The sequence below is a fragment of the Mus caroli genome, unplaced genomic scaffold, assembly GCF_978045245.1.
Source record: "Mus caroli unplaced genomic scaffold, Mus_caroli_1 scaffold_15, whole genome shotgun sequence".
Lineage (NCBI taxonomy): Eukaryota > Metazoa > Chordata > Mammalia > Rodentia > Muridae > Mus > Mus caroli.
In genome coordinates, this window is record NW_028227270.1 from 55,314,061 (window position 1) to 55,335,160 (window position 21,100).

The following is a 21,100-nucleotide window of genomic DNA, read 5'->3' on the forward strand; positions in this document are numbered from 1 at the left end:
CAAATTAATTTTTGAAAATCAATAAGAGTTTGCAACTGACCTCTATGGATATGTACCTTTTCTGGCCCAAGTTTTGTTAACTTATTTTATGACCCAAATAGTTAATACAATGTCCTCTATGTATTTTTTTTCAGTAGTACGTAATCCCCAGCACAGCAAAATTCTTTGTGTTTCCTAAAACATTTTCTCCAAAGTATCTGCATCAGAATCATCCAACAAATTATCATGCGGGTAATGATAAATAATAGATTAAGGAAATTGTCTGGGAATTATTTCTAGTGGTTGTTTCACAAAATATTGACAAAGTTGAACTATTTAACATTCCCTGTAGAAGAACTTTCCAATGACCACTATTATAAGTAGGTACTGAGAAAGGAAATCTTTCCCTACCGTGTTCATGGAAAAAGACTGTGAAAAAGCAATCTTTTAAATCAATTACTATCATAGACCATGACTTATGCAATAAAGAAAGTAAAGGAATTCCAGGCTGTGAAGGACCCATTGGTTGAACTGTGCTATTCACCACTCTCCATTTACCTATTTTATTTTTTTATAACAACACAGAGGAATTCCATGAGCCAGTAGACTCTTCTATATGTTGAGCCTTCAGCTGCTGTTGTACCAGCTATTTAAGTGATTGCAATCTTTCCTAAAGGCCACTGATCTTCCCACACAGACTTGTAAGTTAACCCTTTTAAGGGTATGACCATGGTTATTTCAGCAGTTGCCTCTCTTATAAATTTGGAAACTCAATCCATGTGGTGTCCTGGGGTTTGGACAATTGATACAGCCTGTGATTATTTTTGATGACAAGTATCAATACCTTCCCCGGGAGCACCTATCATTTCCCCCATAGTTTCATTATGAACTGTCTTTGGGATTTCAGGAATATTAATTTGAATACCCCATTGTTGTAAAAGATCCAATACCCATAAATTCATGAGTATGTTAGCCACATAAAGTCCCAACTTCCCCTTTTGCCCTTCTGGTTTCACACATTTAATCCACTACACACTGTTTTATTTGAGATAATTTACCAATTCCTATAAATTGTGTATAAACCTTCTGAAGTGTCCATTCTGAATTCTAGGATTTTGGGGAAATTAATTAAATCAAGTCCACCTGTTCTTTCTACTGGATGGTTTTTCTCTTAATGTACTCTTCTGGTTTTTCCTTTTCACCCATTTTTGTTTGTTTCTCAGACCCCTTGATATCCACTTGCAGCTTTTCCAATTGCCCAGCTATTCTCTTGATTTTTTTGAGACAGGATATAGGAAGAATAAGAAAATATAGAAAATCTCATCTAGGAGCAAAGCAAGAGTGAGCCCAGCTGTAGTAGCCATAGTTACCTCCTGACACAGAATATTCCTTCCTTCCTCCCTTGCTGCTTCCTCTATGTCATTAGAAACCAGGTTTCCCATTCTAGTCCTACATCTGTGCACCACTTATAGGTATGCTTGGGAGTGCTGCTTTATTGGGTTCTCATAACTACTACCCTTCCAACCTTTATTCCACTCTAATCTCTTCCACTTGCCCAACACTAGGTAGGAGAGAAAGAGGGGGGAAGGGGCATAGACCTCTTTAGACTACTTTCTGTTGATTTGGAAGTTCCATGTCAGGTTCCTTGATGCAAATCCAATCTTTGTCATCAGGATATCTGATTGCTTCTTCTAGTCTCTTTACTCATTACCACTTGACAAACCACAGCAACAGGAACCACCAACACCACCAGCATTAGGAGCAGCAGTCTCCTCAGCTTGTGGCCCCTGGCCCTTCTCAGGGCTCTGGCATGTATAGTCTCTGAAAAGCTCCCAGAATTCCAAACATCACACACCTGCAGAACCTATCTGCAGCTGGAAAAGCCAAGCCCCTGCTAGAGCACAAAGCCAATCATAATCACCTGCTGTGAAACCGCCTCTTTTTTTCCCCCCCACACCTGGAATTAAAACAAAAACATATTCATAACTGGATTTTTAAAGAAACCAACATTCTCACTAGATGGGGCCTAGTAGAAAGGAATACTAGAAGCAGAGAGTAGAACATAGATTTCCTGTACCATAGTACATGGGGGCGGTGGGGGGGGGGGGAGCTACTGGCAGTGCATACCCTTTCTGATCGTCTCTTTCCTATTGGTCTCTGGACTAAACAAGGAAAAATTGCAGAGCAAAAGTTGCCATCCCCTCTACCCTTGTAAAATTTCACCTCTCTACTTGTAGTAGCCCTGGTATGTTATATATATACACAACAGACTTGAGATCTTACAAGATCTCAAGATTCCAAGTCTTGATGTATATTGTAAAATCATCCTTTCTAGGATCAGAGATGTGGTTATATGCAAGGTTAATAAATTTATCTTCCCCAATTTGCTTTTATTCCAATCTGGTCTTTTTTGTTTTGTTTTGTTTGTGGCTTTTCTAAGTCTGAGACCAAGGATCACAGATGGGATACACGTGTGACCAGGATGAACGGTTTGGCCCCTAAATAAAATGTCCTCCTCCTCTTGGCTTCTAGGTAGCAGGGAAATAACAAGAATTCCTTGTTCATGGCACATTTATACCACCTTCATCCTTCTTTGGTTCCAAGATTTTCAATTCTTTATATCCTACCCCCAGTCTACAATTCCAAACTCTCAATTATGTCCCCTTTCATTCACCTGAAATACCTCCCTGAATTTGAGCTAGCTAACTAAGGTAAGTGAACTGCAGGACTATTCATCCTCTGGGGTAGATATGACCTTCAGTGGTCTCTTTGAATGTTATCATCACCTTGATCTGGAAAGGGCCTTCCTCTGCTATTCTACAGCATGGGGAATGCAGGGAGATGTCTAGCAAATGGTTAAATTTTCTTTAAGGCTAATTTACGGGATCTATCACTATCCCTACCTTTTGCCATGAGAAGAGGCTTCCCAGAGGCAGACATGATCTATGGGAAAGCTTTCTCCCGCTTCTGAGCTCAGAGCACAACAGAATACCTTGCCTCCACACAAACAGATGCCTATTTTATGACAAGAAAAGCTAATTAGCTTTGGCCCTTCCTGGAGCCCCTGGAAGAATTTGGAAGCTTAAGATGCCTCTGTCAGTCTTTGCATCTGCCTAAAGTTTAAGGTTAAGATAAAGCAATGGAAAGGTGGATTATAAAATGGAATGTTCTGTTTTCTGTATCCCAGCATCTTTGTGTGTGGGTCCATGTGTGTGCAGGTAGACATGCATGTATACAACATATATATGTGTGTAAAGACTAGAGGTCAATTTTGATTATCTTCATCAGTAGCTCTTTTTATCCCTTTGGACACAGGTCACTTAGTGAACCTGTAGTTCACTCATTGGAGTAGCCATCTAGCCAGTGATATCCAGGGATCTCTTTTTCTTTCTAGCACTGGGTCTAAAACTGTGCACCGCCATGTTTGGCTTTGTATGTGTATGATAGAGATCTGAGCTCAGGTCTTTATGTTTTTGCAACAGGCATTTTACCAACAGTACTGTCTCCCTTAACACTGGCAACAGTGTTTTGATGGTAAGATTTTCTGTGGAAGTGGGCTTGTACTATATCTGTCAATCACCCCACTGCTGGAAGCCAAGGCCAATATAAAACATGGAACAGACAGAAACCATTACCCTTTTATGGGGGAAAAAACATGTATTTTGGGCTACATTAAGTATCTTGAATGTACTAACATGAGAAAAATAATTTTTGCATTCACTAATCTTTTTCTTTCAATTATGTTTTCCTATTAGGAAAAACTACAGAGGAATGTCCTAGTTCTCTATGGACATCTCTCTGGAGGGCACAGTGCCTAGGACAATAAAGATGGTGATTTGAATTTCCTGGCACTATTGTTCTATTCTGAGAATTCACTAGGTTCAAAGCTGTGTTACGGGACAAGTGGCTGGGGTTCCGTGGGTTCTGTGGTTTCTTGTGGCTGGGGTTCCGTGGGTTCTGTGGTTTCTTGCTAAAGCGTACACTTCTCTGAGGCAGTTGGTTCCTGATGTGCCTGTTCTGTACAGAACACCTCTGACATGAGCAACTGCCAGGGTAACTGGGTGCTCTCTTTTGCTGTAAGCAGGAGACTGGCATGTGGCCATGGGAAAACCGAGACGTGGGGGCTGGAGGAACTTCCCTGTGCTGGTTGAATTTTGAAGCATAGGGTTGATGTTGCAGCATCATTTTCTTTTCTAACATCTGTCCAACAGTTGTCATAAGTTCCTGGGCCTCAGCCACATTGTTGTCCATATATGGTATTTTTCTCACTTGCCTTTGTTGGTTCTGGGCAATGGCTGCTGTAGGATTACCTTTTAGGGGATGAAATTCATGCCCTTTGATTGTTTTCTTGGGGTGAATCCACTGTAGAAAGCGACCCAAATGTCTTTGGGGGAGCCTTCCTGGAAGCACTTGTGCGGTTTTTGGAAGGGTCTGGTAGTATTGGCTGCCAAAGTTGGCTTTTTTCTCCGTGACTGGGGTGAACTTAGGTCTGTCTTCATACTTTATTTCACTCTGTCTCTTAGTGCCCTCACTTTGATAAGTAGGGGACAACATCTTGATTTGGCTCTTCTGTGAGACTAGATGCTTTGGAGTACTGGGTCTTTGCTGCACCAGGCTATTGCCCCTGTCTGCCACCACAATGTCACCTAATACACGTGAAGTCAAAGTGTCTACAGGAAGAGGCATGCTCCTGGAACGTTTTGGAGGGAGCACGGTAGTGGTATAGATTTGTGGCTGGCCTGCTAATTCTGTCTCCACATTATGTGGAAACTCACTAACAACTTTTTCCTGATGTTTGTATGCCTCCAAATTTTGGTCACTAGTCCTTCTAGGCAGTAAAACGACTTCTCGAGTCTCTATCTCTTTCTTGAAGAAAGTCCTACTCTGAGAGGTTGTGTCCATGAAATTATAAGTGAGACCTTCTGAAACATGCCCACACTCTGGTTTGGTTGGCCGGGCTGTAGAAGGCTCATGGTCAACACCAAAGGGAAGCCTTCTCATGGCCCTCTTACAGGAAGGAGATGAGACAAGGAGAAGATTCCTTGGTGATGGAGAAGAATCCTCAAGTATCATCTGCCTCAAGCACGGTTTTCCTAGGAATCTGACTACTTCAGCTGCTGATCTGGTCCTATGTACAGAAGTGGTTGAGGAGGTCTGGGCACAGAGTACAACAGGCAAGGACTCAATACTTAACTGAAAGAGTTTTACGGGCTTGAGTACCTTAAGGGGTAGACCCCACCTGTGCTTTGCCCAAAACCTTACAATATGTGTCTCCAGAGCCTGTCGAGTTTCTGGTTTGAGAAAGGCAAGCTTCTCTGAAGAGCACATGGACTTTGCTGAACTCTTTAAGGATGTTAAATTGTTGTTTTCCATCTCGTAAAAACTATCATCCACAGCAAGCCAGGATTGTCGCATACTTAGAGGGGTCAGACCTTGATCTATCTGCCTTGACTTTGTACCCAAATGAGCTTTCAAGTTGTTTTCTAAATCTTTGTTTGCTGTAGTTTTTTCCAAGCCCCTGATTGGATCTTTTGAGATCTTTCCTAGAATAGGTCCCAGATTCTTGCCAGATTCCTTTTCTAGCTGGAATTTTCTCTTCTGGCCCTCATTGCTGTGTTCACCAAGGGCTTGTGAGGTGCCAGGCTTGTCTCTGGTTTGACAATTTCCTATTACTGTGTTCTGAAGCTCCTTCATTTTCTCAGACACTTGGATCTTATGGGGAAAATTCCATTGGTGTTGAATGAGCCACTTTTGAATGTGTTGCTCCAGTTTCTCCCGGAGCTCACAGCTGATGGGAAAATTACCAGGAAGGATGGAGACTACCCAGTCTTGGGAAGGGTTGGAGGCCAAGATGTCATAGGCTTCTTGAGGTTTCTGGACCATCAAGGGTAAAGTCGATCTATTTTCTATTTGTTTTGCCAGTGAGGGCCTTTCATTGTATTTTATTTCAGTTGAGAAGTATTGTGGCTTACTTTGTGATTGAGAATAAGATGTACCAAAATCCCTATTATAGGATAGAGAAGAGGGTACTAGGACTGGGAGATTCAAAGCTGGGGTCTGGAATTCAAGTGGAGACAGAATTAAGGGTGGAGATTGGAGGTCCAGATAGGACAGAGGATGTGTGTGGGGAAGCATTGGTGACATTTTATCCTGCAGTTGAATTGGATAAACACTTGAGATGACATTGAATAAGAAAAAGGGAGAAGGGAGAGTTGACGTTGTCTGAGGGATCCAGGCAGCAGCTACCAGAGACTCACTGTGGAGAGAAGGGAGACCCCAGAAAAGCTGGTCATATTTCTGTTGAAAATGGTCTTCTGAGAGCTTGGGATAAGACAGTTTCTGAGTGGCCATCTGCTCTTCTGATTTTTCTTTCAGGTTCCAAAAGGGTGACAGGGTAGTGCTGTCTTGTTTAGCGCTTGGTGAGTTAAATATATTCCCTAAAGAGTTCAAATGGTGTCCTGGGCTCATTTCTTCTAGAAATAATTTATCCTTTTCTTTTTCTTTCAGCTTTTTCAGGCATTCTCCCCAAGCTGGAAATTAGGACAGTGGGTTATGATGGTGGAAGGTAGGGCATAAGGTTATTATAAGCAAGCTAAATTTGTGGGTATACCATTAGAAAAGATGATAAGATTAGACTCCAGAGCTTGTTCATTAGCATTCAAGGTCATATGATCCATGATCTGTAGAGCTTTCAGGTCATATGATCCATGATCTGTAGAGCTTTCAAGGTACATGGATAGACAGTACTTAATCATTTGTAAGTAGCTCCTATAGCTGTCACCCTCCCTGATCCTCCTAGCTGACATATGGGAGAAAGGATTGGGTCATCTCAAGAAAGAATCAACTTTACTCAAGGTCTCACCTCCAAATCCTGGCAGCACTGCTCCTAAGAGTCTAGAGACCTTCTTGTTAGGGACACCTACCATTTGGTGTATCATAGCTTTCTTCTAATCCAGGAACCTGAGTATGGGATTCTAATTTCCTTCCCAGGAACCTCCCTCTTAGGCCCCTGTAACTCACCTGGGAAACATGGTGTTAGCTCCTCATAAGCAAGTGAATGGCAGAGACTGACTTACCTTTTGCATCATTCCTACAATGACTCCTAAACTTTTTCTTGAACTGGCTCTGCCAGGTCATCTGTATCTGAGGCTGAGAAATGAGATACAGAGAGAAATATTCTCAATCTTCTCTAGAGACGCTGCAGATATTCAATACTCGTGAATTTTAAATTCATTATGGGGTGTGTGTGTGTGTGTGTGTGTGTGTGTGTGTGTGTGTGATGTGTGTCTGGTCACTAGTAGAGACCAGAAGGGTGTGTTGGATCTCCTGGAGCTAGAATATAGGTGGTTTGTGATATGTGGTCTGGGAAGCAAACTTGATTCCTCTGGAATAACAGCAAGTGTTCTTAACACTTCTAAGACATCTCTCCAGTCCCAGATTCCACCCCCTAGAATTCACTAAAGAAACCACATTAGACTTGAATGAACTCTCTGCCTTTCAAGTACCAGGTTTAAAGAAATGTGCCACCAAACTTGGATGGTGGTTCTGTTTTTGTTGTTGTTTTAACTTGACATTTTAGAAATGAGTTCAAAGACTTACTCCCATAGCACTAGGGTTGCAAAGTCTCTGTCTAAAGAAAATAAGGAGAGGGTTATAGAGAGCACTTGATATTCTTCTTTGTCCTCATAATAGATGCACAAACATATGCACCCCCTTCACATGCGCATAAGCACCACACACAACACATAACTCATATTATACACATGTACCTAAAACACACAAATACATATCACACAAATGTATAACACACACACAATGGAGGGAGGATTTTCTACTGTGAGACCAACCATGGATGTCTACAGTTGTCATTTTTCGGCTCAAGAGCCAAATCCCTGAAGCTGCTTCATAGGTGACATGTAGAATTCTGCTTCTTTAAGCTAAATGTCTTGAGCTCTGGCCTCTTATCTAATGCCTTTTGAGGCCCAGCGCAGTCCTCAGATAACCCATCACAGAGGAAAGGCTCATACAGGAAAAGAGGACATATGAACCAGTGTTCAATGCTTGTCCTAGTCCAGAGATTCACTACTCTTTCAAGAATCCAGATCCTATACATGAAACTGTAGCATACCAGCACACCCCAACAGACATACTGTGAGCTCCAGATAGATGCTATGGTGACTGCTCTCAACTCTACCCCACCTGCTCCCAGGAGAATAGATTTATGTTCTTTCTGGAGATTTCTTCCCAGCCACCTATTTGTCTACTTGATTTGGAAAAGTGGAAATTTGTAATAAAATGTGGTGTTGATGCAGGAGAAGTGGGTGAAAAGATGCATGTGATATGAAAGCCAAAAGGAAGCTTGTGGAGAGTGGAGGAGTACAAGGTGAGGAGGGAGACAAAGGAGGAGAGGTGGGTGGAAGACATCAGACAATCAAGAAAAACAAATTTTGTTTGAAGATCCTATTACTCAAACCAATTCTTTGTATGCTAACTTAAAAACTAAGAAAGAGATGCAGAGACAGGAAGGGTGGGAGGGAGGGAAGAGAGAAGGACAAAAGAGGAAGAGAGAATTCTCTATTAGACTGAGAGTTTCTCACCTTCCTGGTGAACTTTATATTTGATGGAGGTGAAGACAGATGACTCTCAAGAAAAGGAAGTAACAGGTGGTAGAGCCCCAGTCCACACACAAAGGCAAGGATCATGTCCATTGCCCATATCGTGGAGCTGAGGCTCAGCCATGTGGTGTAAATGCTTTCCAGAAGAGAGGGAAGGTTCTCCATCTGAATCCCATTGTTGGGAGTTCTGCCTTGGAGCTAAAGGATAACTCAGGCCCACAACACAGAACTGGAGACTATCCATCACAAAGCCAGGACTCCACATCACAAAGGGCTTCTGAGAGTGGGGGAGGGGCAACATAGACAAATTCTCCCTCAGCCTCCTGGGTGCTTCCATCTACTCCAACATTTTTTATGTTCTATTAACTGCCCCCTCCCCCACTCCACCCCCAGGAACTCATATATTACCTGGTTCCTTTTCTCATTTGCAGATCTTTGATTGTGGTCTTTTAAGATCAGTTTTATGCTCCTTTAAAAAAAAACAAAAACAAACTTAGATTGGCAGATAGAGAGCTCAAGTGGTTAAGAGCAGTTTCTGAGCAATCCTGAAGATTTGAGGCCAGATACCAGTAGCCACATAACGAACTAGGCATGTCTGCCACTCTTATAATCTCAGCTCAAAGGGGAGTACACAGAAGAGGATCTCTGGGATGTACTGGACACAAGCCTGACTAGAAAACACAAACACTGAGTTCAAGGAGAGACTGTACATCGAAAACTGGTAGAGGATACCCAATGCTCTCTTCTAACACACACACACACACACACACACACACACACACACACACACACACACACATACTCATATAGAATTATAGACATATATACACCCACACACCCTCACACATGTGCATACACAATCATAGACACACAGACACACACATTAAAAAAAATTAGATTGCTCAGTGCTTAAGAACACTTGTGCTCTTGCAAAGAACCCAGGTTTGATTGTTAGCACCCACATGGCTGTACCCAACTATAACTCCAATTCCATGAAATTTGACACCCTTTTCTGGATTTGGTGGGCACCACATATGTGTGTTGTTGTGTACATGTGCACATTCAGGCATATATTATATATAATATATATTATATATTATGCCATTGGTGTTCTGTTCAGGGAATTTCCCCTTATGTCCATGTGTTAGAGACTTTTCCCCACATTCTCTTCTATTAGATTTAATGTATCTGGTTTTATGTGGAGGTCCTTTATCTATTTGGACATGAGTTTTTCACAGGGAGATAAAAATGGATCGATGTGCATTCTTCTAGATGTTGACCACCAGTTGAACCAGCCCCCTTTGTTGAAAATGCTGTCTTTTTTCTCCCACTGGAGGAGTTTTAGCTCCTCTGTCAAAGATCAAGTGACCATAGGTGTGTGGGTTTATTTCTGGGTCTTCAATTCTATTCCATTGATCTGCCTGCCTATCACTGTACCAATAGACCATGCAGTTTTTATCACTATAGCTCTGTAATATAGATTTGAGGTCAGGGATGGTTTTACCAGAAGTTCTTTTATGTTGAGAATAGTTTTCACTATCCTGGGCTTTTTGTTTCTCCAGATGAATTTGAGAATTGTTCTTTCTAACTCTATGAAGAACTGAGTTGGAATTTTGATGGGGATTGCATTGAATCTGTAAATTGGTTTTGGCAAGATGGACATTTTTACTATATTAACCTGGCCAATTCATGAGCATAGGAGCTCTTTGCATCTTCTGAGATCTTCTTTGATTTCTTTCTTCAGAGACTTGAAGTTATTATCATACAGATCTTTCACTTGCTTACTTAAAGTCACACCAAGGTATTTTATATTACTTGTGACTATTGTGAAGGGTGTTGTTTCCCTAATTTCTTTCTCACCCTGTTTATCCTTTGAGTATAGGACGGGTACTGATTTGTTTGAGTATAGGAGGGGTACTGATTAATTTTATATCAGGCCACACTTCTGAAGTTGTTTATCAGCTTTAGGAGTTCTCTAGTGGAATTTTTGGGGTCACTTAAGTATACTATCATATCATCTGCAAATAGTGATATTTTGACTTCTTCCTTTCCAATTTGCATCCTTTTGACCTCCTTTTGTCTTCTAATTGCTCTAGCTAGAACTTCAAGTACTATATTGAATAGATAGGGAGAGAGTGGGCAGCCTTGTCTAGTCCCTGATTTTAGTGGGATTACTTTAAGTTTCTCTCCATTTAGTTTGATGTTGAACACTGGTTTGGTGTATATTGCTTTTATTATGTTTAGGTATGGGTCTTGAATTCCTGATCTTTCTAAGACTTTTAACATGAAGAGATGCTGAATTTTGTCAAATGCTTTTTCAGCATCTAAAGAAATGATCATGTGGTGGTTTTTTTTTTTTTGAGTTTGTTTATGTAGTGGAATACATTGATGAATTTCCATATACTGAACCATCCCTGGGATGAAGTCTACTTGGTCATGGTGAATAATCATTTTGATGTGTTCTTGGATTCCGTTTTTGAGAATTTTTTTTTTATTTCTGAAAACAAGCTTTATTTAAATAAGGATTTAAATACATTACATAACATTAAAACTGGAGGGGGAAAGAAAACCAAAAGACCAGTTTGTTCCTTCACATGGCACTGGGCAGTGGCTCGTACTGAGTTGAAGCCTCTACAGCTAGCCACACGACCAATGGCACCAGCTTGGCATTTGTTCCCTTGTCATAAGTTTAACTGATGCCAGGCTGGCCTCACCCTTCATGTTGCAACACCTCATCTGCTTCAAAAGACCACCCTGGTGGTGAACTAAGTGTCCATGACTTCTCTGGAAAGGCAGCCCTTTCCGAATTCTACCTGGTCAGACACCAGGGCCAGAGCCTCCCTCTAGTGACATAGCTGGGGCAGTGTTACCCAGTGTTACTGGGCTGTTCAAGTAGTGACACTCTCCAAGGGCAGGGGACTCTGTCCAGGGAGCCCCAAGGAGCCTCTGGACAGACAGCCTCCTGCGATCTTGGGGTTCTTGGCTTGGCTGAAACCTTGTTATTGCTTTGTTCCAGGGTGGACACTGCCAGGGCTTACTGCTCAACCTGTTTAAATGAGGGACTTCAAGACTACACAGCATGGCTCTTTTCAGTTTATTGCATGAAGGAGTTACACTAGTCCAAGTTAAAAGCGGACCCCAAATGATTACATTATACAAGCTGTGAGGTTTTTAAACTTGTGACAAGGGACAGAAGGGAAATTCTACTCAGTGCAAGGAAATCCTCACTTAAGCTTCAGAGAGTCACAAGCACTTAAAACCATGACCCTTCAGCTGATCGTCCTTAGCCAGTCCATCTCTATCAGGAACGGACATATGTTCTTGTGCTGGTCACCCAGTAGCTGAATTACTTCTCCATATTCTGGATGCTCAATTACAGTACCATTGCAGGCAAATTTCTTCTTAAACGCCTTCACTGGTTTCTTTTTATCGTAATCATCAGCGATCCCTTGGACAGTGGTAAGGGTCTTCCTGCCGTTTCTCTGTTGAATTCTTACATGGGTTTAATCCTCAGTGCCTGCAGGAAGCAGGCCATCACCCTTACTTGCATCAGCAAAGGGGTCGGAAGAGTGGAGGTTCTGGATAGCCGACATACGATACGATTCCTTTTCCTCGGTGAGGCAGCTGAGTCCTCGGCAGCGGCTCAGTGACTGGGGCCGAGAATTTTATTGAGTATTTTTGCATCAATATTCATAAAGGAAGTTGGTCTGAAGTTTTCTTTATTTGTTGGGTCTTTGTGTGGTTTTGGTATCAGTGTAACTGTGGCTTCATAGAAAGAGTTGGGTAGTGTTCCTTCTGTTTCTATTTTGTGGAATAGTTTGAAGAGTATTGTTATTAGATTTTCTCTGAAGGTCTGATAGAATTCTGCACTAAATCCATCTGGTCCTGGGCTTTTTTTGGTTGGGTGACTTTTAGTGATTGCTTCTATTTCTTTAGGAGTTATGGAACTATATAGATGGTTTATATGATCTTGATTTAACTTTGGCATTTGGTATCTGTCTAGAAAATTGTGAATTTGATCCAGATTTTCCAGTTTTGTTGAATATAGGCTTTTGTAGTAGGATCTGATGATTTTTTGAATTTCCTGTTTCTGTTGTTATGTCTCCCTTTTCATTTCTGATTTTGTTAATTTGGATACTGTTTCTGTGCCCTCTGGTTAGTCTGGCTAAGGATTTATTTATCTTGTTGGTTTTGTTGATTCTTTGTATAGTTCTTTTTGTTTCTTCTTGGTTGGTTTCAGTCCTGAGTTTGATTATTTCCTGCCATCTACTCCTCTTGGGTATATTTGCTTCTTTTTGTTCTAGAGCTTTCAGGTATGCTGTCAAGCTGCTAGTGTAAGCTCTCTTCAGTTTCTTTTTGGAGGCACTCAGAGCTATGAGTTTTCTCTTAGCACTGCTTTCATTGTGTCCTATAAGTTTTGGAATGAGATGTACCTTCATTTTCACTAAATTCTAAAAAGTCTTTAATTTCTTCCTTTATTTTTTTCTTGGCCAAGTTATCATTGAGTAGAACATTGTTTAGCCTCCATGTGTATGCGGGCTTTTTGTTGTTTTTGTTGTTATTGAAGACCAGCTTTAGTCCATGGTGATCTGATAGGATGCATGGGATTATTTCAGTCTTCTTGTATCTCTTCAGGCCTGTTTTGTGACCAGTTATATGGTTAGTTTTGGAGAAGGTATCATGAGGTGCTGAAGGTATATTCTTTTGTTTTAGGATGAAATGTTCTATAAATAATCTGTTAAATGCATTTGGTTCATGACTTCTTTTAGTTTCCCTGTTTCTCTGTTTAGTTTTTGTTTCCATGATCTGTCCATTGATGAGAGTGGGGTGTTGAAGTCTCCCAGTATTATCCTGTGAGGTGCAATGAGTGCTTTGAGTTTTAGTAAAGTTTCTTTTATGAATATGTGTGCCCTTGCATTTGGAACATAGATGTTCAGAATCAAGAGTTCATCTTGGTAAATTTTTCCTTTGACAAGTTTTGAAGTGTCCTTTCTTTTCTTTTTTGATAACTTTTGGTTGCAAGTCAATTTTATTCAATATTAGAATGGCTAGTCCAGCTTGTTTCTTAGGACCATTTGCTTGGAAAAAATTTTCCCAGGCTTTTACTCTGAGGTAGTGTCTGTCTGTCTCACTGAGGTGCATTTACTGTATGCAGCAAAATGCTGGGTCCTTTTTATGTATCCAGTCTGTTAGTCTATGTCTTTTTATTGGGGATTGAGTCCATTGATATTAAGGAAAAGTGATTGTTGCTTCTTGTTTTTTTTGTTGTTGTTGTTGTTGATGTTGTTAGAGGTGGAATTATGTTTGTGTGGCTATTTTCTTTTGGGTTTGTTGAAGAAAGATTACTTTCTTGCTTTTTCTAGGGTGTAGTTTCTCTCCTTGTGTTGGAGTTTTCCATCTATTACCTTTGTAGGGCTAGATTTGTGGAAAGCTATTGGGTAAATTTGGTTTTGTCATGGAATACTTTGGTTTCTCCATCTATGTTAATTGAGAGTTTTGCTGGATATATTAGCCTGGGGTGGCATTTGTGTTCTCTTAGGGTCTGTATGACATCTGCCCAGGATCTTCTGACTTTTATAGTCTCTGGTGAGAAGTCTGGTGTAATTCTGATAGGTCTGCCTGTATATGTTACTTAACCCTTTTCCCCTACTGCTTTTAATATTCTTTCTTTGTTTTATGCATTTGGTGTTTTGATTATTATGTGACAGAAGGGATTTCTTTTCTGTTCCAGTCTATTTGGAGTTCTGTACACTTCTTGTATGTTCATGGGCATCTCTTTCTTTAGCTTAGAGAAGTTTTCTTCTATAATTTTGTTATAGATATTTACTGGTCCTTTAAGTTAGGAATCTTTGCTTTCTTCCATACCTACTATCTTTAGATTCTGTTGTGTCCTGGATTTCCGGGATGTTTTGGGTTAGGAGCTTTTTGCTTTTTGCATTTTCTTTAACTGTCAATATTTTGTATGGTATCTTCTGTACCAGAGATTCTCTCCTCTGTCTCTTATATTCTGTTGGTGATGCTTGCATCTATGACTCCTGATATCTTTCCTAGGTTATCTCCAGGCTTGTCTCCCTTTGTGATTTCTTTATTGTTTCTACTTCCATTTTTAGATCCCGGATGGTTTTGTTCAATTCCTTCTCCTGCTTGGGTGTGTTTTCCTGTAATTCTTTAAGGGATTTTTGTGTTTCCTCCTTAATGGCTTCTACCTGTTTACCTGTGTTCTCCTGTATTTTTTTAAAGGGAGTTATTTATGTCCTTCTTAAACTCCACTCTCAATATTGTGAGAGTGATTTTAGATCCAAGTCTTGCTTTTTCGGTGTGATGGTGTATCCAGGACTTGCTATGGTGGGAGAACTGGGTTCTGATGATACCAAGTAACCTTGGTTTCTGATGCTTATGTTCTTATGCTTGCCTCTCGCCATATGGTTATTCTAGTGCTACGTGCTCTCACTGTCACTGACTGGAACCTATCTGTCCTGTGATTCTGTTTGTGTCAGAACTCCTCAAAGTCCGGCTGCTCCTGTGATCCTGTGATTCTGGGATCCCGTGATCCTGAGATCCTGGGTGTGTCAGAGCTCCTGGGAATCTAGCTGTCTCTGGGATCCTGAAATCCTAGTGTGATCAAGCTTATGAGATCCTGTGATCCTGGGTGTATTAGAACACCTGTGGTCCTGGGTGTGTTAGAGCACTTGAGAGTAGAGCTTCTTCTGGGTGTTGTGGGACTGGGTGCAGAGCTAGTGCTCAAGGTCTGCTCAGGTTACTGGCTCAGACTGAAAGGAACCTGTGGCCTGGCAGGGGTTCCTGTGTCCCTGGATCCTGCTGGTTCCATTTACTACCAGTTTTAGGACAGATGTTTGAATACAGTTAGAAACAACAGATTTAATCATTAACATATTCTGTTATTTAGCAAACATGAATTCTAAAAAATGTCTAAAAAATACAATTTAAAAGAAAACAATAAAAATAAATGTTATTGAAATTAAAACATTAAAGTGCATCAGAGACAGTATTATCTGTTACTTGAAAGAAGAAGGTATGTTCTGAAAGAAACAGGTGCTGGGAGTCAGCCCCAGCTTTCAGGAACCAAGATCAAAGGCTGGGGACCTCTGGCCTTGTACCTCTCCTACTGTTCTAAGGGCTGGAATCTGCTTTCTTTAACTCTTAGCTATTCTATGGCCAAAAGCCACTAGTTTCTGGCAATTAACTCCTGCTGATAGCAGCAGGGGATTAAGAAAAAAAAATCTTTGTTACCAGGAATCTTTTCTCTCTGGCTTAAGGGCGGGCCCCTTGCTGACTCTGACTGGTCTACCCCCTTGCTTCAGTTCTTGTAGTCTTCATCCATCTGATTAGCCTCCTTCACACAGATTAACTGAGAAGTATTCATCACAGCCTTTCATGTCATTCACCAGTAGTTTAGTTTATCTCTAGGTGATGTTTCCCCTTTTCAATCAATACTTTTCCTTATAACTGCCACAAATGAGAATAAATTTTAAAATTATATTTAAATTTTTGTTGTAAATCCTTAAAATTATTCAATCTTACTTTTCTCACAAATAAAAGATAGCGTATCTGTCTTAATTCAGCTGTCTGTTACTGTGACAAACACAGAGATAATCAACTTAGGAAGAGAAAAGGTTTGTTATCTTTTATTTGTGAGGAAAAATAAGATTTTGTCTTAGAATAATTTGCCTTTAAGCCTCTTTCTTTAATTGTGACAGTTTAAGTGTGATGTGTGTCGGTGTGGGTTTCTTCTGTCCTTTAAGCTTCATAGATCTGGAGTTGCAGCACCTTCCCCATTCTTGGGAGTTTTTCTGCCACTGTATTTTTTAGTGTGCTTCCTGTCCCTCCCTGTCCACCTCTTTTTTTTTCCCCTTCTGATGCCTATGCTACTCTACTTGATGTTGTTTTGAATGTCTCTTTAGCTTTTCCATTATTCTTTCTTTTATTAATCACAGTGGGTACTTTCCAGTGACCTACCTTACAGCTCAGTAATTCTTTCCTCTGTTTGATCTAGTCTAAAGCTTACATCTTCTATCAAAGATTTCGGTTCAGTTACGGTATTTTTCAGTTCTATGATTTGTATGTTTCCTTTTTAGGTAATTACCCACCTATAAAGCCATCTTCCTTGTCTGTGTCTGGTAATTTTTAAATTGAAAACAAAGTAGTGTAATTTTGACTTTTTTGGGATGGTACCTATCTTTTTCCTATAACTAGCATCAAGCCTTGGTGATTAACTTATTTGGGGAAAATGCCATGCTTTTACAATCTCTTAAATGACAGAAATTCTCAGGGTAAAGAGAATGAATACAGATAGTGAGATGAGGGTTTTTTAGTGTAGCTGGTAGAAATGGACAATGTTACTGATCCTGTAAGAGTGGTGAATAATGTTTTTCCAAATCCTTTGACTTGCCATTCCTCTGGTCTTAAACAGCTTTTGCAGATTATGGGTGCAATTGCTTGCTACAGTGCAAAATTCTTGAGGGGGGTTCTCTCTGCTCCCTTGTGATATCCTCATTTTGTGCAGGTCTTGTGTCTCTTGTAAATTACATCTTAGATTTCCATATTCCCACACTGCCTTTTTTATTATTATTAGATAATTCCTTTATTTACATTTCAAATGTTATCCCCTTTCCTAGCTTCCCCTCCAAAAAACCCCTATCCCCTCCCCCCTTCCCCTGCTCCCCAACCCACCCACTCCCATTCCCAGTCCTGTCCTTCCCCTATACTGGGGCATAGAACCTTCACAGGACCTAGGGCCTCTCCTCTCATTGATGACCGACTAGGCCATCTTCAGCTACATTTACAGCTAGAGCCACATGTCCCACCATGTGTTTTCTTTGACTGGTGGCTTAGTTCCAAGGAGCTCTGGGGGTACTAGTTAGTTCATATTGATGTTCTTCCTTATAGGGCTTCAAACCCCTTCAGCTCCTTGGGTACTTTCTCTAGCTCCTTCGTTGGGGAACTTGTGCTCCGTCCAATGGATGATTGTGAGCATCTACTTCTGTATTTGCCAGGTACTGGCAAAGGCCCTTAGAGGACAGTTATATCAGGCTCCTGTCAGCAGGCTCTTGTTGGCATCTGCCATAGTGTCTGGGTTTGGTGGTTGTTTATGGGATGTCCAAGTGGGGCAATCTCTGTATGGTCATTCCTTCAGACTCTGCTCTGAATTTTGTCTCTGTAACTCCTTCCACGGGTATTTTATTCTCCCTTCTAAGAAGGATTCTGAGTTTCTGGGCTAATATCCTCTTATCAGTGAGTGCATATCATGTGTGTTCTTTTGTGATTGGGTTACCTCACTCAAAATGATATCCTCCAGACACATCCATTTGTCTAAGAATTTCATAAACTCATTGTTTTTAATAGCTGAGTAGTACTCCATTGGGTAAATGTACCACATTTTCTTTATCCATTTCTCTGTTGAGGGACATCTGGGTTCTTTTCAGCTTCTGGCTATTATAAATAAGGCTGCTATGACCATAGTGGAGCAAATGTCCTTATTACACTTTGGAGCATCTTCTGGGTATATGCCCAGGAGAGGTATTGCTGGATCTTCCAGTAGAACTATGTCAAATTTTCTGAGGACCCGCCAAACTGTTTTCCAGAGTGGTTGTACCAGCTTGCAATCCCACCAGCAATGGAGAAGTGTTCCTCTTTCTCCACATCCTTGCCAGAATCTGCTGTCACCTGAGTTTTTGATCTTAGCCATTCTGACTGGTGTGAGATGGAATCTCAGGGTTATTTGATTTGCATTTCCCTGATGATTAAGGATGTTGAACATTTTTTCAGGTGCTTCTCAGCCCTTCAGTATTCCTCAGTTGAGAATTCTTTGTTTAGCTCTGTACCCCATTTTTTAATAGGGTTATTTGGTTTTCTGGAGTCCAACTTCTTGAATTCTTTGCATATATTGGATATTAGGCTCCTATCAGATTTACGATTGGTAAAGATGTTTTCCTAATCTGTTGGTTGCCTTTTGGTCTTATTGACAGTGAGTGTCCTTTGCCTTATAGAAGCTTTGAAATTTTATTAGGTCCCATTTGTTGATTCTTGATCTTACAGAACAAGCCATTGGTGTTCTGTTTAGGAATCTTTCCCCTGTGCGCATATCTTCGAGGCTCTTCCCCACTTTCTCCTCTATAAGTTTCACCTACACTGCCTTTTTTAACTCAGGGGCTTTCTTGAATCTGCTGCCTTCCTGTTTGTGCTGTGGTCTGAAACCTCTTCAAGCAGTAAGGGCAGTCAAATGGGAAATTTTGCTTAGTTCCTGTCTTTCAGTATTATTCCCTTTATTTTTGGAGGTCTGATATTTGCAAAAACAGTGCTTCATGTATTTTGTTAATATTGTTTCACATGAGCATATAAATCTAATGCATAAATGGGTACAGATGTCCTTGCCAGGACATTAAGTTTTTAACAATATTACTTTCATTTTAATGCTAAAATTTATTATATAGTTGCATACTTTCATAACTTTCCTTCAATTTTTATAGAAAATGAAGCACAAATTTATTTTACCTCAACTCATAATTATGAAATTCTTATCCAATTTTCAGTGGATGTTAGTCTGAGACCTTTCTTTGTTTAATTATATTTTTAATTATAAGACAATCACGAGTCATATTGGAATATCTAATGCTTGCTTCATGGCTTTAAGAAGATCATCAGTTTGTTGCTTTCTTATTTGATTACTTTAAAATTTTCAAGAATGAATATTTACATTCTGTGATGAAAAAATTTCTAATTTCTAGTTATATTTATATGATTAAAATTTCATTCTCAGATTTTAAACAACTGTTTCTGCTCATGTGCTTTGAAGCTTTCCATTTGCCATCATAATAATTCTTAACTAGAATTGTTGCATGAGTATGGTCCTATGTGCCGATTAGCTATTCATATGTACTGTCTGCAGAAGACTTTTATAAATGCTTCCTACTACCATTTCTCAAGAGATGATAAAGATGGCTTCTTCAGATTTACCCACTGAACACATGTCCTACGGGTGAATAAAATCTTACAATTTATGTAAACCTTACAGTGAAAGGTAGGTTAAAGGGATAATTTTGAAGAGTTAATAAAACATCAAAATTAATCCATTTATAGCTGAAGGAGGTACAGAATGACCCTACTAATGATCAAAATGATGCTTCTGACAGGTGACTTGACCAGCAGCAATGGTCTTCAAGGTTCCCTAAAAAGACTCTTTATGGAATTGAATTTCATTTAAGGTGAAACTTGGGAGTGTTGAGCTTTAAAGCAGATTTTATTGTCTTTTGGAATACAGTCGGAGGCTCTTTCTTTTTTAGTAAAATGCCACATCATACATCACCAGACACCATATTCATCAATTGGCACTTTATAAATTTTGTGGACACCAATAACAAGTTAGACAGGGTAAATTCCATGAAACAAAACAAGTAGTATTTCTACTAGATTAGGAATGTACATTTAATAGTAAGTATACTTAGGTGTTTACTGCAGGATATTAAACTTTTATAGATCCACATTGGACAACGAGGGGAATAATTGTATTGGCACAGACACTCTGAACCACACCCTGTGCACCTTGTTTATTATTCATGTGGAAACTGTTCTAGTACAGTTCTGGTCTACAGTGCTATGAGAAATTCTAGAAGCATAAAAAGTCTGAACAGCCAGTATTTAACAAAGATTCTACTGGGAAACAGCGTTTAAGGATACCCTTTCGAGACAAAGAAAATTATACTTAATTGGGCAGCAGTGATGGAAAAACACCTCTTGATAAGATATTCTTTTATATTGCTTATTATCCATCTTTGAAAAGTTATTTGTAGGGGTTATGTTTCTTTTAATTAATGGCAATATAACTAATTTACTGAACACATATTATTTATAGGCAATGATACTTTGCATACATTACTCTCATATAATCATCACAAAATATTCAGAAAATAAAATAACTTTCATTTCAAAGAAATGGAAGGAAAGCCTGGTCTCAGAGCCCTGGACAACAGCAGTCAGAGACTCCTGAGTCAAAATGTTTTCCTAAGTGTCTCAGATGCTGTTGTAATGCGAAGCTGACCTATACGTAGTCTTAGCCTTTACTTTCTTCATTTGTAAATCATCTGAGTGATTTCTGTCTTGTATCTTTACTAATCCAATCGTACACTTGAAAATTTATATTAAGATCACATTGCATTGCTTAGAAAGATATTCTAAAAAATAATTCTAGGAGATACAACACATTTTTGGAGTAGAATTCCATTTTAGGACTGAAAGTGCCAGTGGATTTGGCAGGCAAACGTGGCTGCATTTTTAGGGATTCCAATGTAATCTTCAGAACTTAAAACTGAAGGACTATAAATTCTAACATACATTGGAATACACTTAGTATATTGCATTTTTTTCCTTCTACAAATAGTTTCTTCATTTCCAGAAACATTATTTCCGGATAAGAATTTATTTTAAAAAAATGAATGGGGGCTGGTGAGATGGCTCAGTGGGTAAGAGCACCCGACTGCTCTTCTAAAGGT

At 39.9% G+C, this 21,100-nt stretch overlaps 1 protein-coding gene and 1 pseudogene across 1 annotated transcript; both read right to left on the bottom strand.

The window, feature by feature from the left end:
* Positions 1-3,631: 3,631 nt before the first annotated feature.
* On the bottom strand, positions 3,632-8,799 carry LOC110308707 (spermatogenesis-associated protein 31). The gene is made up of 3 exons (XM_021181115.2): positions 8,577-8,799; positions 7,056-7,128; positions 3,632-6,509 (listed from the first exon to the last, which is right to left on the bottom strand). Exons 1-3 carry the CDS (start codon positions 8,757-8,759, stop codon positions 3,718-3,720), a joined length of 3,048 nt encoding a protein of 1,015 aa, XP_021036774.1. The 5' UTR covers positions 8,760-8,799; the 3' UTR covers positions 3,632-3,717.
* A 3,038-nt stretch (positions 8,800-11,837) lies between these two features.
* On the bottom strand, positions 11,838-12,187 carry LOC110307695 (eukaryotic translation initiation factor 1 pseudogene; annotated as a pseudogene).
* Positions 12,188-21,100: the final 8,913 nt, after the last annotated feature.